This window comes from Mauremys mutica, chromosome 22 (assembly GCF_020497125.1).
Source record: "Mauremys mutica isolate MM-2020 ecotype Southern chromosome 22, ASM2049712v1, whole genome shotgun sequence".
In the NCBI taxonomy this organism is placed as follows: domain Eukaryota; kingdom Metazoa; phylum Chordata; order Testudines; family Geoemydidae; genus Mauremys; species Mauremys mutica.
In genome coordinates, this window is record NC_059093.1 from 15,818,833 (window position 1) to 15,842,918 (window position 24,086).

Consider the following 24,086-nt stretch of genomic DNA (forward strand, 5'->3'; position numbering starts at 1 on the left):
GTGAGCCCTACAGCCTGGGCATTGTGGCATCCTGCCAGAATGGCTACACTTTGACAGAACAGCACATGGTAATTAGTCTGGGAGAGGTTACTTATGAGCGCTGATGGCTAAATATTTTTTACAGTCATTGTCAATTTCCAACTTGAGAGAGGGTTGTTGACTGAATCGATGTGAGAAAATCTCTTCCCTTGTGCTAATGAGACAGAAGCATCTCCTCTTTCAGGTAAGGGATGCTGCTCAGCATGATGCACAGGATTTATAGTGCCTTTGAAGTCACCCTGGGTTCCTGCAGCACCATTGTTTTTCATTATCGGCACAACAGATGTGACCCATGTTCTCCAGGCAACCTTGGAAGAAGGATCATAGCCTGCTAGGCGTGCAGAGCTCAGAGATGCTTGTCTCTCCCTGGAAAAATAGCCTCTTCCTGCGATGACCAGGGAGCTTTGATGGGGTTACCGCAGTTTGAGAGCTCCTCCTGGTTGTGCTTCATCCTTGAAAGCCTGCATTAGCCATGATCCCTAGCTTAGGGAAGAGTCAAAATGAAACTGGCCATGAAAGCTGTTCACTGCAGATGCAGCCCCTTCCCTGCTCCCCATCTCTGCTCACTGTGTATCTCCCACTCCTACAACATCTGTATTATCGGAGCACCTAGAGGACCACCAGGTGAAATCAGGACCCATTGCACATACACAGCTCTTTGGGACAGTATCTTGAAATTTAAATAGCCAAGACAGAGCAAAAGAAGTATTATCTCCATCCCCATTTCAGAAATGGGAAAGTGAGACAGAGAAGTTAAGCAACTCACAAGGGAACCATGAACTATTTCTTCAGTCCAGTCCACCACAAAACTACCCTTCCTGTCCTTCGGCCTTACTCCTGACCTTACTACAACCGACAGCCTTTTCCTCCAATTAAAACTGTAGTGCATTCAGGGCATCATATGGACAGCATAGCTGTGGGACAACAAAGCTATGGAAAGACCATGACCACCAGGCCCTAACTATAGGGCTGGGGTACTGGCTCAGTGCTGACTCTGAGAGCAGACTGCCACCAAATGCATATAAAAGAAGAATAGGCTTAGATAGCAAGGCACAATGGTTTTTCAGCCTCCCCCCGAATTTCCAATGGCTGTTTTTCTTTTAGTCCAGTCCCTAAGGTCACTTTAATGTTGCTTTTGGAGGACTGGTTTATTTTTCCTCCTCCTGTGCAGCACATTAGCTTATTTTCTAGCAGAGCAGGTACAACGGAAACAGGCATTTAATTTCACAAGAGGTAATTCTCCAGGCCTGTGCTGCAAAGATGCTGGCAATAAATATCCCATGGTAAGTGTACTCCTACACCTTTCCCAATCGGTAGCTAATAACAGAGCGGATGATGACATTTAAGCCCTTTCTGCATGGCTGATCAAACTACTCAGTGACTTTGAAAGCAGTGCTGGGACTCCATGCAGGTATCAAAGCAAGTGGAAGACTCAATAGTTCAGATCTCTTGCCTGTGTGACTAATAGATAAAAATATTTCTAAAAGGTCTAATATCTTATTCAAAATTTCCCTTTCTCATCTTTGAAGCAACTTAACAGACACAGTGGGATACTGATGTTGCTTCTGTAAGCACCGTTATGCAAATAGCTACTATCTTTGTGGTGTGATCATAACAGCTCTTTCAAGCTAAGTAAGGCTTGGTGGGGTCAATGCTTGGATGAGAGACTGAGTAGCTGTGTAAAGTGGGGCCCTTGTCGGAGTCCAAAGCTAGGGGGTGCTGTCTGTAGAATTAAATATCTGCTTAATTTTGGTACCCAGAAAGCTAATGGAGTAGACAAGCACCTAGAAGAAAATAAGGTGATAAGTAACAGTCAACATGGATCTGTCAAGAACAAACCATGTCAAACCAACCTAATATCCTTCTTTGACAGGGTAACACCCCTGGTAGATGGGGGAAGCAGTAGATGTTATATATCTTGACTTTAATAAGGCTTTTGATATTGTCTAACACGACCTTCTCACTCATAAACTAGGAATATGTAGCCGAGAGATGAACTTACTGTAAGGTGGGAGTTCAAGTGGTTGGAAAAGTGTACTCAGAGTAGTTGTCAATCAAGCTAGAAGGGCATATGCAGTGTGGTCCTGCATGGATCTGTGCTGGGTCTGGTGCTATTGAGTATCTTCATCAATGATTTGGATAATGGCATAGAGAGTACACTTACAAAGTTTGTGAACACTACCAATCTGGGAAGGGTTGCAAGCGCTTTGGAGGACAGGATTAGAGTTAAAAATGGCCTGAAATATAAGTTGAAATTCAATAAGGACAAATGCAAAGTATTCCACTTAGGAAGGAACAATCAATTGCACAAATACAAAATGGGAAATGACTGCCAAGGAAGGAGTACTGCGGAAAGGGATCTGGGGGTGAACAAAATCCTTTCATTCTAAATTTTTAGCAAAAAAGAAGCAATTTTTCAACCAGCTTGACTTCTCAGCTGTTACTCCATCCTTCCTCTTGACCAGCTGGGCCACTCAATAGCCCCAGTCAAGCTCCTTGCTCTGCAACTACCAGCTCCCCCTCTCACCTGTGTGACTCACCTGCTCTTGCCGGAAAGTTAGCATTCTTGCTTCTCTTGTCTTCTCTTTTCTTCCCAGTATTTGTAGTGTTAATCCTTGCTTTATAAGAAGGTTTTCCTAGCCTACTGACCTCTCTCATCCCTCTGTTCCTATGGTGCACCATGCCTTGGATATCTGAGATAACCATGCATAGTGACTGCTGCTGCAGCTTACAATGTAGTGCACAATCAAAGTTGCATTTGGTGGTACTTGGTTACTGTGCAAGGTAAGTGAAAGACTGAGAGGCAGGAGGATAATGTGAGAGGGAGAATGCTATTGCCATCTACCTACCTATTACCTGCTCTGCTCTCTCCCAGTTTGCACCATACTTTTCTCTGACAATTCCATGGAGCATTGTAAATAACGTACCATCTTTGTCTGCTTTTCTTCTCTGAGTCATCTGAAAAATTGATGAAGGCATATGTCTTAAAGTGCAACAGACCTTATTTGGGGAGTTCATTGTCCTTGGCCCTAAGAAAAGGGCTGATTTGATTGCCTCTAGGGAATGAGCCCATTCGTTTATCAGGTCCATAAAAGAAGACACACCTGGAAACCCAGCCATGAGTTCCTTCTCTCCTATTGCTGGAGGAGAGATGAGTCCAGTAGTGATCTCTTTCCTCCCCGGTCCCTCTGATGGGATCTGATCCTGGGAGGTGCAGCGCAGCTGAAATTTAGTGGGAGTCCAGGGTGCTTAGCCTCTGCCAGAGGAGAAAGGAGATACAGTTCACATAGCATGCACGGCCACATGCAGCTGCTTGTTTCTCTCCTGGGTCTTGCATCTAGGATCCCCCTCTTTCAGTTGGCTCATTCAGATAGTGGCCTGGGGGACATCAGCCTTGCTTTTGCCTGCCATTCAGTTTGCTCCAAGCACACAGCGCAGTCCATCCTTGCACCTGCCAGAGTGGCCCACAGAGAAAGCATCACGGGGCTGCTCCCACCCATTTACTTCAGTTGGGGCTTTTCTACCATCTCTTTCCCTCGTGTAGGGCTAGATTCTGCTGCCCTGCAGCACACACAGGGTTCAGGCATGTCCTTACTCATCTAAACAGTGCCTCACGGTCTGCACGGCTATTTATCCCTGTGCTGGGGGGCACGCAGTGTACATGCTCCCTGTGCCCACCCCCCAAGGAGTGTGCAGTGTAGACGTACCCTTTGAAAAGAGTTGATGCGTTACCAATAGGTGGTGCTCAGCTTAGTTCCTGGGTTTTGTAGGGCCAATAGCCCTTGGTAGTGTACTGCCAATGTACTGGTCCCCAGTAATGCCACTCTTCCTGCCCTCCAGAAGGAAGAGGTCCCACATGTGGAGGGGGGGGCCTGGCTAGTTCCAAACTCCAACCCCTCAATTTGGATGATAGCCTTTGGGGAGGCAGAAGTTGACCCAGAAATCACCTCTCATCACACGCAATCCCCTTCGGCAGCAGTCACCTTGTGGCACAAACACTGTGCCCCCAGCATCAGCCCTTCTATCTCTGATCAGTTGCCTCCTTCCTTCTGGGCTCTGGCCAATCCTCAAGTGTTGTATGGTCTCACAGGGGCCACATGCACCATTGGCTCCCGAGGCCTGTCGCCCAGCCCGGAGCTCAGACTCTGCAGGGCCTGTGTGTTTGCAGCGGCACGTGCTGCTTTCTGGAACTCATGCAGTCCTTTCCTGATGGCATTCCCATCCTCTAGCTGGGGTACAGCTGGCAGCAGAGGTAGGGATGGGATTTCCTGCCAGCCTTCCTGGAGGAAGAGTGGAGAGGCCCGTTCTTCTTTTCTTCTCTTGATCAGGACTTGGGAGGAGGGCCGTCGTTCACAGCACTGCTGCTGATCTCTGCAGCTGGGGCTTCCCATCCATTCAGCGGCTCGGTTTGCATGCCAGGATGTCAAAAGCTTTAGGGTAGGACAGTGATCCACAACACCCACTTGCCATTTAATTGTGTGTTTCTAAACAGTCCTGTTTAAACAGGAGACCCGTCATCCTGCCCCCTTACCTCCACCTCCACTCCTACTCCCACTGGAGAACTGCTGCTTTTCAAATCACAATGAAAATTCAATGCTCCGCTCTCATCAAAGGAACCCTATTGTCTCAGTTTCTAATGAAAAATTGTTCCCTCTATAAGTCACTTGCTCCTTATTACAACCCCTGCTCCTCTTGAGTAATGAAAATTTAACTATCTGCTATTGCTGGCTGCCTGGCTGTTCTCTCTCTGTCGCTGACTGAAGCTTGGCAAGCTCCCCTAGCATATCAGATTCAGTCCATTCCCTCCCTCTTTCTCTTTGCTCAGTTGTCTTCATGCAGGGTGGTGTGCGGGGGGGAGGGAGGCGGGGGGGTTCTTACTTGAATTTTTTTAAGTGTCTGTCCAAATTTTTCAACTAAGATCTCATGCAAGCAGACATTAATCCTCAAGAAGGAGGGTCCTCACCTAAATCCTCAGAGGTTAGGGCCCTCACCTAAATTACAGGCACCCTGTGGTCAAATCTGTCATGGAGTGACTGTGGGTAAGTCTCTCTGTGCCTCGGTTTCTAGCTATAAAAATGAGGCTTATGGCCTTAGCTAGTCAACATCTCTGTGAGGTAACTGCCCTGAAACCTTGTGAGGTGCTCAGATGCCCTGGTAACAGGAGTTGTATAAGTAGCTAAGATGGATAGGATTCCCACTTGCTGTGTTCACTAGCCTTAATTTTCTAAACTGACTCATTGTTTTGGGGCCTGACTTGAGAGGCTGCAGGCTTTCAGAAAGCAGGTGCTCAGCACTTTCAGGTCCTTTCGCCTTTAACCCCTAGTCATTGCAGAGTGCTTGTACATACGTACGTACGTACATACATACATACATACATAGCCTGACAAGACCATCTTCTCCTCTTGTTCAAGTGGGACCTGTCTCCCTCCCAGAGTATTCCCTTTCTCCAGCCAGCTGTGAGTGCAGGGAGGCCCCCAGGGAAGGGAAACAGGTAGTCTAATCCCCCAGGCTCCTGGGGCTGGAGCCCTCTTTTTATCTCTCCTACTTCTGGTGAGAAGTGAGACTGGCTTCCCCAGCCAAGCTTGTCCCTTAACACCACTGCCATTCATCTTTCATGACAGCTCCTTTGGTCATAATTATATCAGTGCCTAGAAGCTCCCCTGTCCCGAAGAGCAGAGCCCTGTTGTGCTAGACACTGGGTCAGAACATAGCAAGAGATGATCGCCGTCCCAAAAAGTGGGAGGAAGAAGGGAGGTGAAGGGACTTGCTGAAGGTCACACAACAGGCCAATAGCAAAGCTGGGGCTAGAACCCAGGTCAGAGGCCAGCACTCTTGGACCTCTTTCATGCTCCATCTTCCCCTGCCCCACCCTCTCCCTTTTTACCTGCCTCTCCTCCTCCCAAGATGGCTGCCACACCACTTCCCCCTTGGCCTGAATCCAGTTTAGTTTTATCACAAGGCGAAGGCCAGCTGTGAGCTCATAATTCATTTTCTACGAGCATCTGCACAAATCAAGTCTGTCTCACGCAAGCGTTTGGGAAAATGTAGTGCAAACTGGAGCAGGGAAAATGGAGAATCAGAATCGGGTTGCCATTCGCTGACATGTTCATGAATAATTGTTCCCTCAATTCACCCAACTTGAAGTTTTAGTTCTTCTGTTAAGAGTTGAACCATTTTTTTTTCCACAAGGCAACTCAGATCCATTTTGAACTGCATCCTAGGAACTAGAAAGAATGTAATGGTGTATTTGCTCTTGTTAGTAGAAGAGTTTATTCTTCCTTTTGTTTCAGGCATTTGGGATTTCAACAGTAGTAGAAAGTTCTGCTGATTTTGGTTTTATAGGGGCTACTTTCCTTAAGAAGGTGGAAGAACACCAACAGAGGAAGCAGGTTTTAGAATGACATGACTGTATAAATAGCTCTGCTGAGAAGTGTGCAAAGCCTACAAACAGGATAAGATGAAACTTGGATCAAGAGCCTCTCCAACTCTGACACCAAAACACTTCCTGCAATAGCAAATAGACCCATTCCTGACAACTGCACTCATCAAAAGGGCAGCTTATGAGTGCAGATACCACATGGGCGCTGTGTTGGAAACTTGCCAAGCAGCATAGTTAGCATTACATTTGCATGTTGATTTGCATATTTTTTTAATCCTAAACAAATGCACAAAATCCTAATATTGGTTTCTGCTTGCATCTTTCCTGCTAGATGAATTGAAATGGATGGTGGTTCAAATTGTCTCTGGGGTCAGGTTGACTCCCAACTGTGCCAGCCAAACTTAAGCTTTCATTAGTTTCTTTAAAAGTTTCCCAGCCCTTTGAGTTGTGAAGAAAAATGTCTGAATGTGGAACTAGAGCAGAACTGCTTATCAGTTTCCTGCCATTGCAGGGGCTTTGGCATTTTAGTCTCTCCTGTCCTCTGCCTGTGGCACACAACTAATTAATCTCTTGGGGACTGAAATACTGTAATCTAACTGAAGTCTTGGGGCTCAGTATAGGGGTATCTGGGTGAAATTTAAATGGCCAGTGATATACAGGAGGTCACACTAGATAATCTAATGCTTTCTTGTGACAAACTCTAGGACATTATGAAACTGCCTTTCCAGGCTATAATGGTAAAAGTGCCTACATCCTATCTACAATGTCTTCTGTGGTCGCTTCCATGGGTGCAGAGAGAAACTCTTGGGAACCCCTGCATAAGGAAGCAGAATGCTTTAGCAGTGACGATGCGGTCTGCAAGATTGATTGTTGCTTCTGAAAGACCTGGGACTGGATCACCTTGATTTACATCTGCTGAGATCTCCCTTGTCTTCAATAGAGGTATCCCCTATAGAAAGGTCATAAGTGTCTTAATTGAGTGCAGAAGAGCGACCCTGATTTACACCGGTTGAGATCCTGGCCCCCAAACAGAGGGAATTCTGTCAATTTTAAGAAGCTGTGGCAATGTAAATAGTTTCAAAAGAATTAGTTCAATGTAAAATTCCAATTTCAACTTGAACTATTGTTTAACATTCCGCTCTTTAAAAAAAAAAAAAAGCCAGTTAGACCACAACACATAGACAAGCCCATAAAACTGGACAGTTTTTTTTCCAGCCCAGGGCTATAGAGGGAGATTGCCAACAGGTCCAACTGCCCTGTGTAGATCCTGTTGGCTCATGCTAAAGGTCCCAACATCACATTAGGACCATGTGCACAGCATTTTATACCCACTTTGCACCAGTGTAAATGGTGACAATCCAACGTACAGGGTAGCACTGAACTGGACCTATAGAGTGCTTGGTCCTCCATTTCCTAGAGAGGATTAGGGTGTGTTGTATGAGGGGCTGAACAAAAAGAGAGACTTCCAAACATGAGGCCACTTTCTAGCTGTCTTCAGAAGCCCATGGCATTGGTCTGGTCTCTCTTTGCTACCAGAACACTGTCTATACTGTAGCTTCTACTGGTGCATAGCCCAGCCTATGCGTCTGCACCCAGCCAGCCTGAAGCAATAGCCCAGAGAGGTGTGGGCTGCTCCATTTGTTTCAGGGGGTGATAATGCTGGAGCCTAGTGATGGCAGTATAAATGGCAATACCATTAAAACTTCTTCCACTGCTGATGGCTTTAATGGAAACATTCTGCTAATCCGAGGTCCTGGAGATTGGGGACAGTAGGAGTATATCTCTTCCTTGCACACCTATCACACGCTGCCTTTCTCTGATCCTGGAGTTCACTAGCAATGAAACTAACCAGCCTTATCCCCAAGATGCACTGGCTGGGAAAATGCATCTCATTTGAGGACTCTGCAGGCCACACTTGTTCAGTGGCTTTACTGGAGGCAACGTTGGCTTAGGCTCCATCCACTGAAGGACTCAGAATCAGGAAATTCATTTACAGCACACTTGTCACCTTGACCTTGTTACAAGACAGTTAAAAGCTGTTATGTGGACTGGCCCCATAACCTAGCAATAACCCTGGACTGACCCCTACACTTTAACCTGCTTAGAGAGAGACAGTTAAGTTCCATCTACCCTCCACCCTTCATCCATGTTGTTGTAACTGAATCCCTGAGTTGGTGATATTTGTAGTGTAGATGGGACCTTGGAAGAAAATTGGTTTCATGTAACAGTTATCTGCATCAAACAAAACAGAAGGAGGAAAGACAGGAGCCATATGCTGAATTTTTCTCTCTAATTTTCCATGGATGTCAACCGCCCTCTGAAACAAATCAAGAAACAAAGGGGTGGGGGAAGTGCTTCATTTCTGATAGCAATTACCAAATGAAGTCTCTGCTTAATGGACATTTTCAGAGGGCATGAATACCACTTTGTGTTTCTGCCTTCTCATTACAACTCTGGCAGCTCCCAGCTGACAACCTGATAATTCTTGCTGATAAAACAATCTTTTTTTGGTTATTGCCACGCTCCAGCCTATCCCCGGTCGACCGAGTTGGCTGGGGAATTATTGAGATTAAGGAGCAAGCCATGAAATCGCAGTTAGCAGTGGGGAAAGAAGGAAAAAATTGCAAAACTATCACTTCCCTCCTCTCTCTTGCTTCCTCATTTACCCCCTTTTTTTTCCTTTGGTGCCAACGGTGCTTTTTCTATTCTGACACAGAAACCCAGGGAATAAGGGGGGGGGAACAAAACCCAGAGCTGATTACAATTTCCTATGAAATCAAATTTGTAAAGCTTAAATCAGAATAAAAAATGTTACTAGCAGGATTCAAGGCCAATCTGATTGTTAATGAGACTCCTTGGAGACTGAACTGGAATCTCATCAGGTCAAGGAAATGTGATACTGTTGTGCAACAAATTTTCTGCTTCCTATTATGGGAGGCTCAGAAGTAGTCAAAGAGGTTTGTTTCCAAGGCCCCAATCTCATCCCTGTGCTCTGAGGTATGCTTGGATTAAAGAATTCCCTTGTCCCCGGGCTGCCAGCACTACAGATCAGCAAAGTCTCTCTCTGTCCCTTTAGAGACTCTGACTTTCTCTTGTAAAGGAGACTAACCACCTCATGAACTTCTAGGGAAAAACCTCATCTGATGATTGGCCTGCAGCAGCCTCATTAGAAAGTGAGACCGTAAGGAGCCTCTGGCTACCTGTACAGACATCATGGTTGGTCAGCAGCCCAAATACATGAAGTGCAGCATCAAGGTTAGAACCCAAGATCTTTGCCTTTAAAAACACAGGCTTGTGCAGTATGAGCAGAATAAGAGTCTCCATTAGGCATGCAGGTACCAAGGCGATATATGCCCTAGAAATACCTTGGAAAAGATGTTACCAGGGTCTTGTCTACATGCAAAAGTTGTACTGGTGTAGCTGAAGCCTTGTCTACATGGAAAAGTTGCACCAGTATAATCTAACGTGTGAAAATAAAACAAACTCCTGTGTGGATGGTCTGATTTTTCATCTTGATGGTGGTTTTTATTTTTTCCTGTTTAGCTTGAGTCCATTGGGAACATATTTAACTTAATTTAAACAAGCTGTTTTTAAATTGAAATATCAGCAGCCACACTGTGGCTGTCACTGGCTTAACTATATCTGTTTAAAAACAGATTTGAATTAACTGATGCAGCTTTCCTCTGTAGGCAAGGCCTAAAAGCAGGTTGAAAACCAGCTTAGCTGCAAAACCCTTGTCATCCCACTTAAATCTGGTTTATATAGATTTACCTGAAATCCTTACTGAATTAAGCTAAATCAATTTAAATCAATTAAAAACTGATTTATAAGTGTCCACAAAGAAGTTTACCCTGGTTTAACTAAATCAATTTAAAAAAAAAATCCTGTTACCCTGGTGCACACAAGGCCTACAATTAGGATTTGTGTGGGCTTTGCCCTATGGCCTCAGGACCATAGAGGGTAGTTTTGTATATTTCCTCTAGTCCTGGTCCATATAACTTCCAAGTAGACATGCAATCCACTCTGTAAGCTGGTCTCCCTTGCTTCCCGTCTATCTTCCTTCAGGTTATCCAGGCAACTTCAGTCCACCCCGCACACCAGCATTAGCAAAAAATCATAGAACTGGAAGGGCCTTCGAGAGGTCATCTAGTCCAGTCCTCTGCGTTCAAGGCAGGACTATTATCTAGACCATCCCTGGCAGGTGTTTGTCTAATCTGCTCTTAAAAATCTCCAATGACGGAGATTCCACAACTTCCCTGGGCAATTTATTCCAGTGTTTAACCATCCTGACAGGAAGTTTTTCCTAATGTCCAACCTAAACCTCCCGTGCTGCAATGTAAGCCCATTGCTTCTTTCTCCTTCCTCCTTGTAACAACCTTTTACGAACTTGAAAAAGTATATTATTCTTATAAGTTGTTGTTGTTCCTGATCATTTTTAATGTGGTAGTGCTGAAGGACCTCACACAGGGGGATAGGGCCCTTATTGCTGTACAAATAAATAAAACAAGACAAATTTCACAATAGAGGAGACAGACCAGAATCTCCCATTGATTCCCATAGTGCAGGTTCAGGTCCCAGGTGAATAAACAGACAACCAAGAGGAGTGGGGAATGACAGGACAAGGTAACAGCAGAGACGGGTGCATTGGAATAAACTGGCAGTTACTAGTCCATGAATGCCAGCTAGTAGCGATTTGTAGGTATTGTGGCAAAGGTAGGCCTGCTGGAGGGATTTACAAATAAATGAGGGGAGGGAAAGTGCTCTAAACGAAAACTGTGACACTAAGGAGCTGTGTGCTGGACAGCACCACTCTCTGCTGCTTCCTTTCTATCTATTTAGATTTCCGACATGACAAGTGGCACCTGTCTGGCCACTCCAGGCACCTCTGACAAATACTGTATTTTAAAATACATTGACTTGGTATATCACCCTTAATCTATTGCCTGCCAAGAGTTGTAAACTGCTCAGAGCACAGACCTTGCATTTACATGTCTGTGAAGCAACTTTCTTCGCTCTAGAAAGAATCCTAATGGTAGACAATGTTGATCCTCAAGCATATAGAGTTCACAAGAGTATGCTCCAGCCATCAGCTGGTAGTCCATAATTGTGCTGCTACATAAATAAGGGGGCCTGATTCTCCCTGGTCTTCTATCTTGTACAGTCATTTACAGGTTGTTTTCTGATCTGGTAGCAATTTATACTCCCACTGAACAGATTTTGCACTGGTGCAAACCATTACACATAGTGCAGACTGTACATGTGTACCATTTGGGAATGCAACTGAGATCGCTTCCCATTCTAGCCTATTGTATTCTATAGAGGTTATTATTTAGCACTAGTGCTATTACCATAGTGCCTAGGAGTCCTAGTCATGGACCAGACACCCGCTTGTGTAAGGTGCTGTACAAACAAAGTATAAAAAGATGGTCCCTGCCCCAAAGAGCTAACAATCTAGATGGGAGATGGATAGAGACTGACGGAGGAACACAAGTAAACAAAGAGACAATATTGGTCACCATGACAGACAGTGGACTAACACAGCAGCAGCCTAACCATTGTCAGGGTTTTTGGAGGTATCACAGCAAAGGAGAGTTGGGGCGAGGAATTTGGAAAAGGATAATGAGGTAATTTTGCAAATGTTTACGGGGGTGGTGGGCTCCACCCCGGTGTGAGGGGTAGCATGAGAGGAAGCTCCAAGGGTCTGTTTGAAAATGTAACATGGGTGATGAAGGCTGGCATCATGGGCCAATCAGAGATGAGCATCGATAGCTCTCGTTTGCTACCAGGCTGATGGGTCGGGGGGATTGCCCAGGAAGGGCCTTTAAAGTGAAGTCAAGCAGTTTGTTTGATGTGACAGGGAGGAGGGAGCCAGTGGAGGGATGCAAAGAGAAGGCTGAGGCGGGCAAAGCGGCAGTCCAGGTGAATGAGCTTTGCAGCAGCACTCTGAGTGGGGTAAGATTGCATCTGTCAAAGCCAGAGAGCAGGATGTTGCGTATCAAGATGGGAGTTCTAGCTGTGTTCTTATACTGTTCTCATCACCGTAGTACCTGGAGACCTTCCAGAAGTGCAGTAACCAGCATCTGTCACATGTGGTTTGTTCGATCATCATTGATTTCACTGGAACTTGCTGGCCTGAGTTTCGGAGTTGCACTTGCATCTCCTGTTAAAGTCAGTGGGAGGTGCAAGTGTCCAAAACGTTTGAAAATCATGCCAAAAGCTTTGATCTTCTTTGTAGACCTCCCTGCGGAATGATACATAAACACACCACAAACCCTGTCAGTACAAAGTCCCAAATATAGATTCTTCAGGTCTACTTTGTCTGAATCTGTTTTTATTTTCACTTTTCCAATATGTTTTTTTCTTGCTCATATCTGGAAGCGAGACATGGTCTGATCCAAAACACCAAATGGGTGTTCTAATCTGGACCTGAGTTTACCACCAAAGGACAATCTGTAGAACCAAGCCATGCAACATTGTTACCATAATAATCTTCTGGAAATGTCTAATAGTAAAGTGGGTTTTACTAATAGGGCTCAATGTTATATTGATGGCCCTGATTCAGCAAAGCACTTAAGTGTGTGCTTAGCTTTAAGCATATACTTAAGTTCCATTAAAATCAAAGCACCTGAAGCTAAACACATATGTGACACAAATGGTGAGTGTGTCGGTTACTGTCTCTTCTGTGCCCATTCCACAGAGGATACGAGTCTGTTACAGCCCTAGTTATAGCGCTTAACTCAAACTATAGCAGCTTGTTCTATTAGCTCTGGAACTGCCCTGTTCAACATGGTGGCTGTCACATGCGCTAAAGTGCTCTGCTAAATAGGGAGAGGATTGTTCACAAATTTAAATTTAAGCACTTGCTTAACTGCTTTGTTGAACAGGGACCATTATTTCGGTCTGATTTCCGGTGTATGCAAAGACTCCAGCAGATGCTGATAGGTTCCAATCTGAAGCCAGCGGAAAAAGAGAGGATCATTGCTTAAACAATGGTGGTAAATTAGGGCTCTTGGTAGCTTTATTCCATAATTGGTTCTCAATTGTGCATCCTGAATTAGAGAACAAGAGAGAAGTGGGAGCCTGGTATCTGCAGCAAAGATGACCAGGGTCCTCTAATATTAGGTATCAAGGTAGCTGCCTCTGATAATTGAGCGTTTTTTGCATTTATCTCTGGATACAAAGGGATGCTGTCTAGCTGTTAATGAGGCACTTATAGTCTCCCTCATGCATATTATCCCAGCAGTCCCAGTGCCTGTCAGGCTGAGCAGGGAGAATGTGTGCCGTATTCTCTGCCCCCTGGTGATGCCATAGAGTGGGGTGAGGCCTCATTAGGCTGCTGAAATCTTAGCAGATGCCAACAGAGCATGTTCAGAGGAAACATTTCAATTGCTTTTAACTTTGGGATTTGTAATGATTCTCTCTGCTACTTCCCCCCTCCCCCCCCACACTTTACCTGTGGGGTTGTGCCTCCAGGAAGTGCGGAGTGCTGGGTGGCTTATTTTCGGTCAGCCATTTGTGAAAAAATAAAGTTGGACTTATTTTTGAAGCTGAAAAAAGTGTGTGGTTGGGGTTCTCTCCCCCCCCCACCAATTCATTTTTCCCCCTCTCCTTTTAATGCAAAAAGAGCTGAAGAGATTTTCCTCCAGCCTTCGGCAATTAAAAAATACCCTCCATTGTATGATGAGGCTAAGCATTAATTGTTCATGCCCATTGGAAGCAGTTTGGTGATGGATCCAATTAAGTGGAAAGAGGAGTTATTCTAATGGATGTAGCAACAGAATAAGGACAGTTTTCACTGTTGTGAAAGCTCTTGGATTGTTATGGCAATGGTGCTAATTCATAGATTCCAAAGCCAGAAGGGACCATTGTGACCATCTAGTCTGATCTCCTGCATAGCGCAGGCCAGAGATCTGCCCCCAAATGATTATATGAATTATGAAATGCCAGGTGCTGAATCAATGGGAGAAGAGCACAGTAAAAAGCAGTGGGCCCTAGATTTTTTTGTCTATAAACTTCCCATTAATTTCAGGTGCCCAGTTGAGTTACCTTGGGCAGTACTCTCAGATCCCATTGAAGTGTGGATGCCCAGCAGCTCAGAACATCAGATCCAAGGTGTCTCAAGGGAGAAACTCAGAATTAACAGGCACATCTTAAAACATAGAGCTAAATGCATTGAGCTGTGGCTAACCCCCCAATCTTCCCCCACACACACACCTTTCAGAATATCGACCCAGAGCTGGCAGTCAATGGCACTTTCAGCAGGAGTTCTGAGTGCTTCAGTAGGTCTGAACATCTTTTTGCCTGGGTACCAAATCCAGACAAATACTCTATGTGGGCCAAATGGTTTTGGCACTGGATGAAATTCTTCTCTGTGCATAGGTGCCATTAAATCCTGAATGGAAAGCTAAAATGAGATTCTTCAAATGGTGCATAGGCCATGTGAGAGATAATGTGTCTTTGGGCTAGGGATTTAGGGGGTCAGCGGTTCTAGAAGCAGTGAACGGGGTGAGCTGGCAGCAGCTGGTGAAGAGGCTGGAGAATGGGTGTCATAGCTGGGGTTCAGTGAATGGAATTACCTGGGGAACTCTTTGCTGCTGGGTTTGCCAGCTCTGTTGAAAGTGAACAAGATGTGTGCAAACACTGAATAAAACAGGCCAGGAGGATACACCATGACATGAATTTCTCTCCCACTCAGGAACCAATCCATGCTTAACTCTGCCTGGGATTGTAAGTGGTTTGTACATAATCACAGCAGTAAGGGTTGCAGAATTTAGCCCTGGGTTGCTAATGAAGGGGATACATGATGTTGCATCCCAAGCCTCTGAATTGCATTTTAAACACAATACATCCTTGCAGGCTTTTGGGTGCAGCATGTGACCTTCTTGCTGTTTCTTGTCTCTTTCTCCAGGCCAAGCATCTTCCTTTACGCAGCAGCCTCAAGATCAGGTGGTGATAGCCGGACAGCCCGTGACTTTGCTGTGTGCAATCCCCGAGTACAATGGCATTGTGCTGTGGATTAAAGATGGACTCGCCCTAGGAGTAGGCCGGGATCTCTCAAGTAAGCCTTCCAAGATTCCTCTGTCCTCTTCCACTCAACAGATGAGCTGTCAGCACAGCCACCCACGGCTGCCCCATGCCAGCTGACAGGCTAAGGGGACTGTTTAATTGTGGTGTAGATGTTTGGGCTCAGGCTAGAGACTAGGCTCTAGGACCTTGCAAGGCAGGAGGGTCCCAGAGCTCAGGCTGCAGTCCAAGCATCTACATCACAATTAAACATCCCCTTAGCTCAAGTCAGCTGGCATGGGGCTTCTGTGGGTGTCTAATTGTAGTGCAGCCATACCTTAGGCTCTTAGGCACTTAAAGCCTGGATGCACAGAGATGGTTAGCCACCTAACTCCCATTTAAGAATCCTTTTGAGGAACTGGGCCTAAGTCTCTTTGGAAAATGCCACTTAGGAGTCTTTGAATTTTTTACCCCTTCTTTAAATAGTGCACACTTCACCCTTGCATCAGTCTCAGTTTCTCCCTTGAGACACCTTGGGTCTGATGTTCTGAGACTTAGGGTATATATACAATGCAAACAGTCTTTCTCTACTTCCACAAGATCTTGAGTGAACCGTCCAATGACCACAAGCTCCGTTAAGGTACGAAGGCACCCAGCAAGTTTTATTGTCGACGAAGCATGGTAATAGCACCTGGCAGACACAAGGATACTAAGACATGTATGCCCGTGACAATGGATGCAGCTCAGTCAGTGGCAGGACTTTCCACAGTATCCTAGATTGACCAAAGATACTCCCTCTTAGATGCATCTTTATACCCTGTTATGAACAAGTTACGTACTGTTATCCTGACCTTACCTTTTAGGAGGGATCAGTGTGTTTCTGTTATCCCTGGCAAATGCTTTTGTACCGTCCTTGATATTGGGATGTGTTTGCATGAGTACTCTGTACTTCGCACTTAGGAATGTGTATTTCTGCAATATCAGCCCTGTTTTTGCCAGATTCTGTGAGTAGGTCCTGCCTCATAGCAGGCATCTGATACAAGGGTTTATGTCTCAGGCTCTCTTCCTACTACAGGTGCCAAGAGAACTTTAACCCTGAAAATGCAGGCGCTGAGTGAGTTTAGATGCCTACCGGGTTCAGCAGGAGTTTTGTTGATTGCAGTGGAGCCAAAACTGAGTTTTTGGCACCTAAACTCAAAACTTAGGTGCCCAAGTACCTTTGTAGATCTGAACCCAAGCGCTTAACTTTAAGCATGGGCTTAAATCCCAGTGACACATAGAAATTACGCATGAGTTTAAAGTTAAGCATGTGCTTAAATGCTTTGCTAAATCAGTAGATAGTGCTGACCACTTTCTCCACCCATCCCTGACCACTATTCTCCATCCCTCCCACCCTCCAAGTAGACTCATCTGGCTGGGGCATGGAAAGGAAACAATATGTCTGAAGTGCAGGTGCAAACCACTACATCTTTACAAGCTGCTGCTGAAGAAAAATGAATGTTTATCCAGGTGTTGCCTGTGGCACATAGTGTTTGGGAAATATATATGCAAATGTTGCAAAACTGGCTGTCATTCATGATATCTGCATGGCAATTTCAGATACTGCCTATTTAAATGTTTTGTGTTTTTCCCATCAGTGTGTATTGCAAACACTGACCCATGTGATAATACTGAAAACTTTTCACACCAGAGAACACCATAAACAAAAGCAGCTAGTGATTTCACATGTCTCCATTTTTGCATGCCAAATCTGAAATCCGTAGGGCCTGATTTCCAGAAGGGCTGAGCACCAACACTTCCCACTGAGCTCCATGGAAGCTGTGGGTGCTCAGCGCCTGTGAAAATGAGGCCCCGGAGTGCACGAAAGCAGTGGCCACTTCTCATACTGGATAATCATTTCAGAGAGCAAGTTAGTGGAAGAGGTGGGAAGCGAACCCACATTATCATTTTCGGTGACCTTAGACTAAGGTCTAATGCATGCTCCCTTCTTTCCGTAATAGCTGTCCTTTTCTCAGACTTGCCTGTGTGTGCAATCCCTTTTTTAAAAGCCATTTCAGAGCTTGATGCAATAGATTTCCATGTACATTAGAGATCTGAACTTTCCCTGCAAGACATTGCGTAGTGAACTGGTAACAACTCCACTGAAGCTCCCGGTTCGTGCGAACAACTTGGACAATTAGCAGATCTGGGTCTGCTTTAGCAAGAGAAATTGCAGCTCACATGATACCAGCTCAGCTAGTCACCTAATTAACTACAAACAAACCCATCATTTGTATTTCTTACAGTTCAGGACAGCAAATCCTGCTGTTGAGAGCTTGCAAAACAATGAAAACACAAGAGAGTGCCAAGATGCCTGCACTACATAGTGCATTAATCATCATCAGCTAGGGAAGACCTAGGCAATAGAATCTTTCACTCCAGCGTAGCTCAGGCCACCAGCAAAATGAAGTTGGTGATGGTTATTACTCTCAATTCCTTACTAGGCCCTGCTCCAGCAAGCTCGTTAAGCACATGCTCCACTTTAAGCTCATTGAAAATAATGGAATTACTCGTGCTTCAAGTTAAACAGGTGCATCATTTGTATTGCATCAGGGCCCTCGTGCTTGCTGCTTTTAGCACCTTCAGTCTGAGCGCTTTGGAGACATTAATGAACTAGGTCACACAGCGGGGCAGTGGCACAGCCAGGAACAGTGGGATTAGTGGAGTTGCTCACCTTGGAAGCCTTTTTGCAGCATGATATTTCTAACCAATGCAAATATCAGGGCAACGACAGCAAGAGACAGAGATCATGGGAAAGGACTGCCTGTTACAAACACGGCACGCCCCAGGTCTGATTCATTCCCATGTTTGGTTTCAATGACCTTAAAAAGGACGACTTTGCTTCACTTTTCTGCTGAGACCTTCCTTCTCGGATACACATTAAGTGTGATCCTTGAACCGATAAACTTCCAGTGTGGCCCTGTAAACAGCCATACTCGCAACACAGCTCAGTTGTTGCTTAAATCTCACCCCCTTTCTGGGGTGTTCCATTTTATTCCTTAGCTTGAATTCCTTCCTGAACTCCCTGCAGCACCTGCTGTCCCCACATCTAGCTCTCCTTCATCTTAAAGGGATTCTCAATCTCCTACAATGAGACCCACGTGATCTGGCTACCAGGATGAGTCGTCAGAATGGCTCTGCACCTCTGTTAAGGTGCCTAGAACCTGATAGCTGGTTGCAGGCCCTTTGCTGGGGGAAGTCTGGGAATCCTGGTTTACATTACAAACTCTTCATTCTGTAGTTATTACTGCCTGGCTACAGCCTTACTTGTATTTTGCATTCTGCAGGCTATCCGCGCTATTTGGTTGTGGGGGACCATTTGTCAGGAGAACACCACCTGAAAATCCTGAGGGCAGATATCCAAGATGATGCTGTTTACGAGTGCCAGGCCATTCAGGCGGCCATCCGATCCAGACCAGCCCGGCTGACTGTTCTTGGTAAGTCCTCTCTCCATGCTGGCATGGGCACACTGGGGAGGTTATTTTGTTTTCTTCTTTGGGATTGTGCTGAGTGGCTTTTTCAAAATGTGTTTCTTTGGTAAACCAGCTGGTTCAGAAAGGAACCCATGGTCTGAGCTATCTGTGCAGCGTATTGATCTGAAGGGGGAATGTATAAGGAGCCCATGAGCCATACACCACAGAAGTAATCTTAGGATAAATCACACACACAGGGCTAGAACCCTGGTATTTCAGCTCTGCAAATATAGGTGCCAGTTCAGCAAAGCACTAAGCGCACGTATAACGTTAAGCACCTGAGCAGTCCGTGACTTCAGTGAGACTGTGACAGCACAAGGTCCCATCCTGTCTTCTCCTCTGTCTATAGAGACTATTCAGTTGTTAAACTACACAAAAGTGTTTATTTGTATTGTTCCTCCCACCACCTTTACTGATCCATACATCACATCTGCCCCTCCTCAGTCTTCTGTCCAGGAGAGGAAAGGGAAGAGCTCTTCCCACCCAGAGATCCTTCTTGGTTCTGGCTTCACTAGCTTGCCTCTCTCCCCACCACATCCTTCCTGTGCTGCCTTCTGCCCTCTGCGTTAAAATGTTAATTAGCTCTTTAGTCTTCTGCAGCCCATTCTAATCTGCTAATTAGGTCCACTCCCAGAGGAATTAATTGCTGTTTAAGTGATCAGAGTGCTGGCTCAGCTGTTGGTTCCCAGCGCTCTGTCACAGGGATCAATCACCTGCTTAAAGTTACATACATCATGCTTACCTGCTTGGCTGGATTGGGCCATAGGATTCTACCATTTCAGGAGAGAGATTTCTCAAGACTGGTGGTAGTAGTAGGTTCTTTACCCTCAGGTAATTCACAAGAGGTCGATCTCTCTCCCCCTCCCCCTAATGCACAGCCCACTGCTGAAGGGAATGTGCATTGTGGGATTGTAACGGAAGGACTTTCTGTACTGGTTCACTGGCACTGTGCCAATATACTGTGCTGGTGAGGGACTTGTGTTGCTCTGGGAAGGGTAATAACTACTGGTAAAAGTGGAGGGTGTTATTGGCAGGACGCACAATGAAGTGTGGATGTGTGTCGGGGGAAGGTTTGCTAGTAAAACTTTCTAGTGCAGACTAGGACTTAGTGACGCTGCTGAGGAAATGTAAGTATTTTGCCTGAAACATTTCAAAATAAATGTTTTGATTTTACCAAAAAAAACCCAGAATTTTTCTGATATTTTTCCCAATGAAAAACCAAAACATTCCCAATTTTTTGGTTAAAATTTTCAGGTTTCAAAAACCAAATGCTTTTGGGATTTGAGTTGAAATCCTTTGGAAATTTTCCTTTAGTTTTGTGGGGGGGAAAGATAATTTCTTTTTTTTTCTTTTTTTAAACCACTTCAATGGAAATTTTTTGATCAGCCCTAATTATTAGTGAACAAAAAAACTCACTTCATTAATAACGTTTGAAAGTGTGCATCAATGGAGTATATCTTCCAGAGAAAATTAGTTCTAATTTATAGATTATAATTTCCAAAGAATAATTCTTTGAACTGAAAAAGCCTCTAAAGCATGAAAGAAATCTGGAAATGAACAGGAAAGTAACACAGTCCTATTATTCGTGCCCTATATGCCTTCTCCATTTACTATTGCCCCATGCTAGCTACTTCTCCACATCCTCCCTAATCTGTGTCTCCTTCTTGTGTTGTATAATAATAATATGTTACAGAAGACATACAAAAGAAATAATATGTTATTTAATTAGAACTAAAGATTCCAAAATGAATTTAGTCCCAGGGTGCATAAGCGTACGTCAGAACTGAGAGTTATTGCAACGTGTTGATTTGAGCAGTAAGATGTTTTTATGGATCAAAGGGAAATCGTTATTATCTGTGGGGTTATGGAATGTGTTGGATAGATGTTGATGTGAATATACATAGTACTTGCTAATTGGTACATTTACCTAGGCTGTTCAGCCACTCACATTTGTAGTGTCTTTTTTTCTTGTAAGTACATTAAAGTTATAGCACATTGGAATATGAGATTTGCAAACCCCTGGCAACGTGTTCCTCTTAACTTTACATGTATTTATGCAGGTGGTCAGGGGAAATGTAAGGTTGACTAGGGAGGTGTATGTGGTAACTCTGGTGAATCATTAGCGGTTCAGGAACAACAGTTCACATACCTTTGCATTAGGACACCCTGTCCATCTATCTGTCATCACCAGGAATGAAGATGAAGCTAGCCACAGGCTACATTTAGTGACTCTGGCCAGCCCTCAGTAGGGAAAGTCAGTGGGTGTGTAATGAGCAGGAGCCCTGTGTATTGAGAGAGAGAGGTGTGCTGCCTAACAATCAGTTGATAACATTTGGTGCACTGAGCTACAGGTACAATATACTGTACATTAGGGAAGCAAAGGGCATATTTATACAGGAAAATGGAGAGAAATTTCAGGTAGTTACCAGAGTGTAATGCCACCAGCTGTGCAGATATTTCTGTTTAATTCACATCTTGTTCGTGCAGACTCAACTGGCCTGCTTTATTTCTGAGTTAAGTGAGCTCCACAGGCATCTCCATGATGAGATGGGTAAAGTTTCCTTCAATTACAGTGCACTGGGTGAGGGGAATGTGACAGGCTACATAAGAACAGCCAGACTGGATCAGACCAAAGGTCCATCTAGCCCAGTATCCTGTCTTACAACAGTGACCAATGCCAGTTGCCCCAGAGGGAATGAACAGAACAGGTAATCATCAAGTGATCCATCCTTTGTCACCCATTCCCAGCTTCTGGCAAGCAGAGGCTAGGGACACCATCCCTGCCCATCTTGGCTAATAGCCATTGATCGACCTGTGCTCCATAAATTGTCTAGTTCTTTTTTGAACCCTGTTATATAGTCTTAGCCTTCACAACTTCCTCTGGCAAAGAGTTCCATAGGTTGACTGTGTGTTGTGTGAAGAAATACTTCCTTTTGTTTGTTTTTAAACCTGCTGCCTATTAATTTCATTTGGTGACCCCTAGTTCTTCTGTTTTGAGAAGGAGTAAATAACACTTCCTTATTTACTTTCTTCAAACCAGTCATGATTTTATAGACCTCTATTATATCCTTCGTCGTCTCTTTTCCAAGCTGAAAAGTCCCAATCTTAGTAATCGCTCCTCGTATGGAAGCTGTTCCATACCTCTAATAATTTTTGTTGCCCTTTTCTGAACCTTTTCCAATTCCAGTATCTTTTTTGAGGTGGGGCAACCACATCAGCACGCAGTATTGAAGATGTGGGCGTACCATGGATTTATATAGAGCCAATATGATATTTTCTGTCTTATCTCTCTCTTTCTTAATGGTTCCCAACATTCTGTTCGCTTTTTTGACTGCCATTGCACATTGAGTGGCCGGTCTAGTTACCGCTTAAGTTGATGTAATTTACATCATTCGGGGGTGTGAAAAAGATATCCCCCCCAAGCGACATAAGTTACATCGACATAAGCGCTGTCCACACTGGCACTGTGTCTGTGGGAGACCCTCTTCCACCAACATAGCTTCCGTCTCTTGAGGAGGTGGAGTAATTATGCCAAGGGGAGAGCGCTCTGCTGCTTTGAGTGTAGATCAGGGAGTCGAGTCTTGCTCTGACAAACAGCATGATCTTGGCTAAGTCACTAAGGAAGGAGATTTCAAATTGTGTGCCGTTACCAGGTAGGCGAGCATCATCTCTGACAATCAGATCCCTTACTTAAGTGTTTAAATATGGATTAATACACCTAATTTTAATTTGTGAATGTTGTCCATAACTTCTCTGAGACAAATTCAGTGGGGTTGCACAATGGCTGTAAGTTAGGGCAAAATCTGAAGAATCCAAATATCCCCCTCTGTAAAATACATGTAAAAATAGCTTCCCGTGTTTCTGTGTGCTTTGGGATCCTAACGTGGCAGACGCTATGGAAATGCCAAGTATCACAACTGGCAGTGAAGACTGCTGATTTGCCTGGTTAAGTGGAGGCAGGATGGAGAGTGAATCACTTTCACTAGCTCTTTCCTGGTCACTGTATTACCCAGCTTAACATCCTGCCTGTAGAGGGCCCCATAAGGGCCAAAGGAGACAAAATGAAAATAGCATCCTAAGCTCGGAAGAGACTGGGTTGTGGGGAGAGCCAGAGGCTGCAAGGGAACCGGAGCAGTTGACTGGAGGCAGCAACGTGGGCACTGGGTGCAGAGAAGGCTGGGCCCTTGACAGTTATAGGACTGAAAGCCAGGCAGGGAAGCAGCCTATTGTGCTTTCTAGCAGGAGACCAGCAGTATCAGCAGCAGGAATGTAAAGGGAAACAGCTGCAGGAACTCATGGGGTGCTGTTACCATATTCCTTGTATTGCGCTGCCCCTAGGGGTTGGGAACTGGTGCTTTGATCTTTTTTTGGTAGAGTTAGTTGGAAGATATTCTTTATTTTTCCACAGAAAAATTCCAACGAAAAGGGGGGAAAAGCATTCAGGTTTTTTTGCTTTTGTTTTTCAGTTAAATGGAAACCATTTTATCCATTTCCCCCCCCCCCCCACACACACACACACACTCTCTTTTCCCCATTTTTTTTTTTACACTTTTTTTTTTTAAATCAGAGAACTGGAAAATTTCTACCAATGATTTTTTTCCATGAAAATTGAAAAGCCATTTTTTGGTTGAAAATTTTTTGATGAGCTCTAGTTATTTGTAACTGAAAAAGATTGTGGCTTGGGGTATTTGCACCTTTTAGTTTCTGGCTGTTGTTTATAAAGGAATCCTCTTTTATACTCAAAGTCTGCGAGTGTGGCTGGGGGCCCACCAAGGGCAAGAGTCACAAGTCCCCAGTGCTTGGAGCATCTACAGCACATGCCTCCCAGCCTATGGTACACAAACCACCCTACCAGACATGTAGCGGGGATGGGAATACCACTGACATCCCAGTGTTATAGTATGTTTACTTGCAGTATATTATTCAGCCACTAGATGTCTGTGTGCTATATAGCATTCCAGACAGGGTATGGTCTCTGGTAAACAAAGTAAGCACATCTGGGACTTGAGCTGTGTGGAAGCCTGTTTGTTGGTGTCTATTATTTTCAATTGTTTTGTTTAATAAATGCCTTTGATTTAAGATCTGTGATTCCATATACTGGAACACAGAGGTTACAGTTCCTACAGTACATGAGACCACAGATGCAAATTTGT

The 24,086-nt window shown here is 44.7% G+C and overlaps 1 protein-coding gene across 5 annotated transcripts in view; it reads left to right on the forward strand.

Annotated features, from left to right (window-relative positions):
* Window positions 1–24,086, forward strand: part of KIRREL3 (kirre like nephrin family adhesion molecule 3) — a 728,850-nt gene that overhangs the window by 445,320 nt on the left and 259,444 nt on the right. For all 5 annotated transcript variants that reach the window (XM_044997029.1, XM_044997031.1, XM_044997030.1 and 2 more), the window contains 2 exons: window positions 15,327–15,476; window positions 18,748–18,897. In XM_044997029.1, coding sequence (XP_044852964.1) covers window positions 15,327–15,476; window positions 18,748–18,897 — 300 coding nt within the window. The remainder of the gene's footprint in view (window positions 1–15,326; window positions 15,477–18,747; window positions 18,898–24,086) is intronic.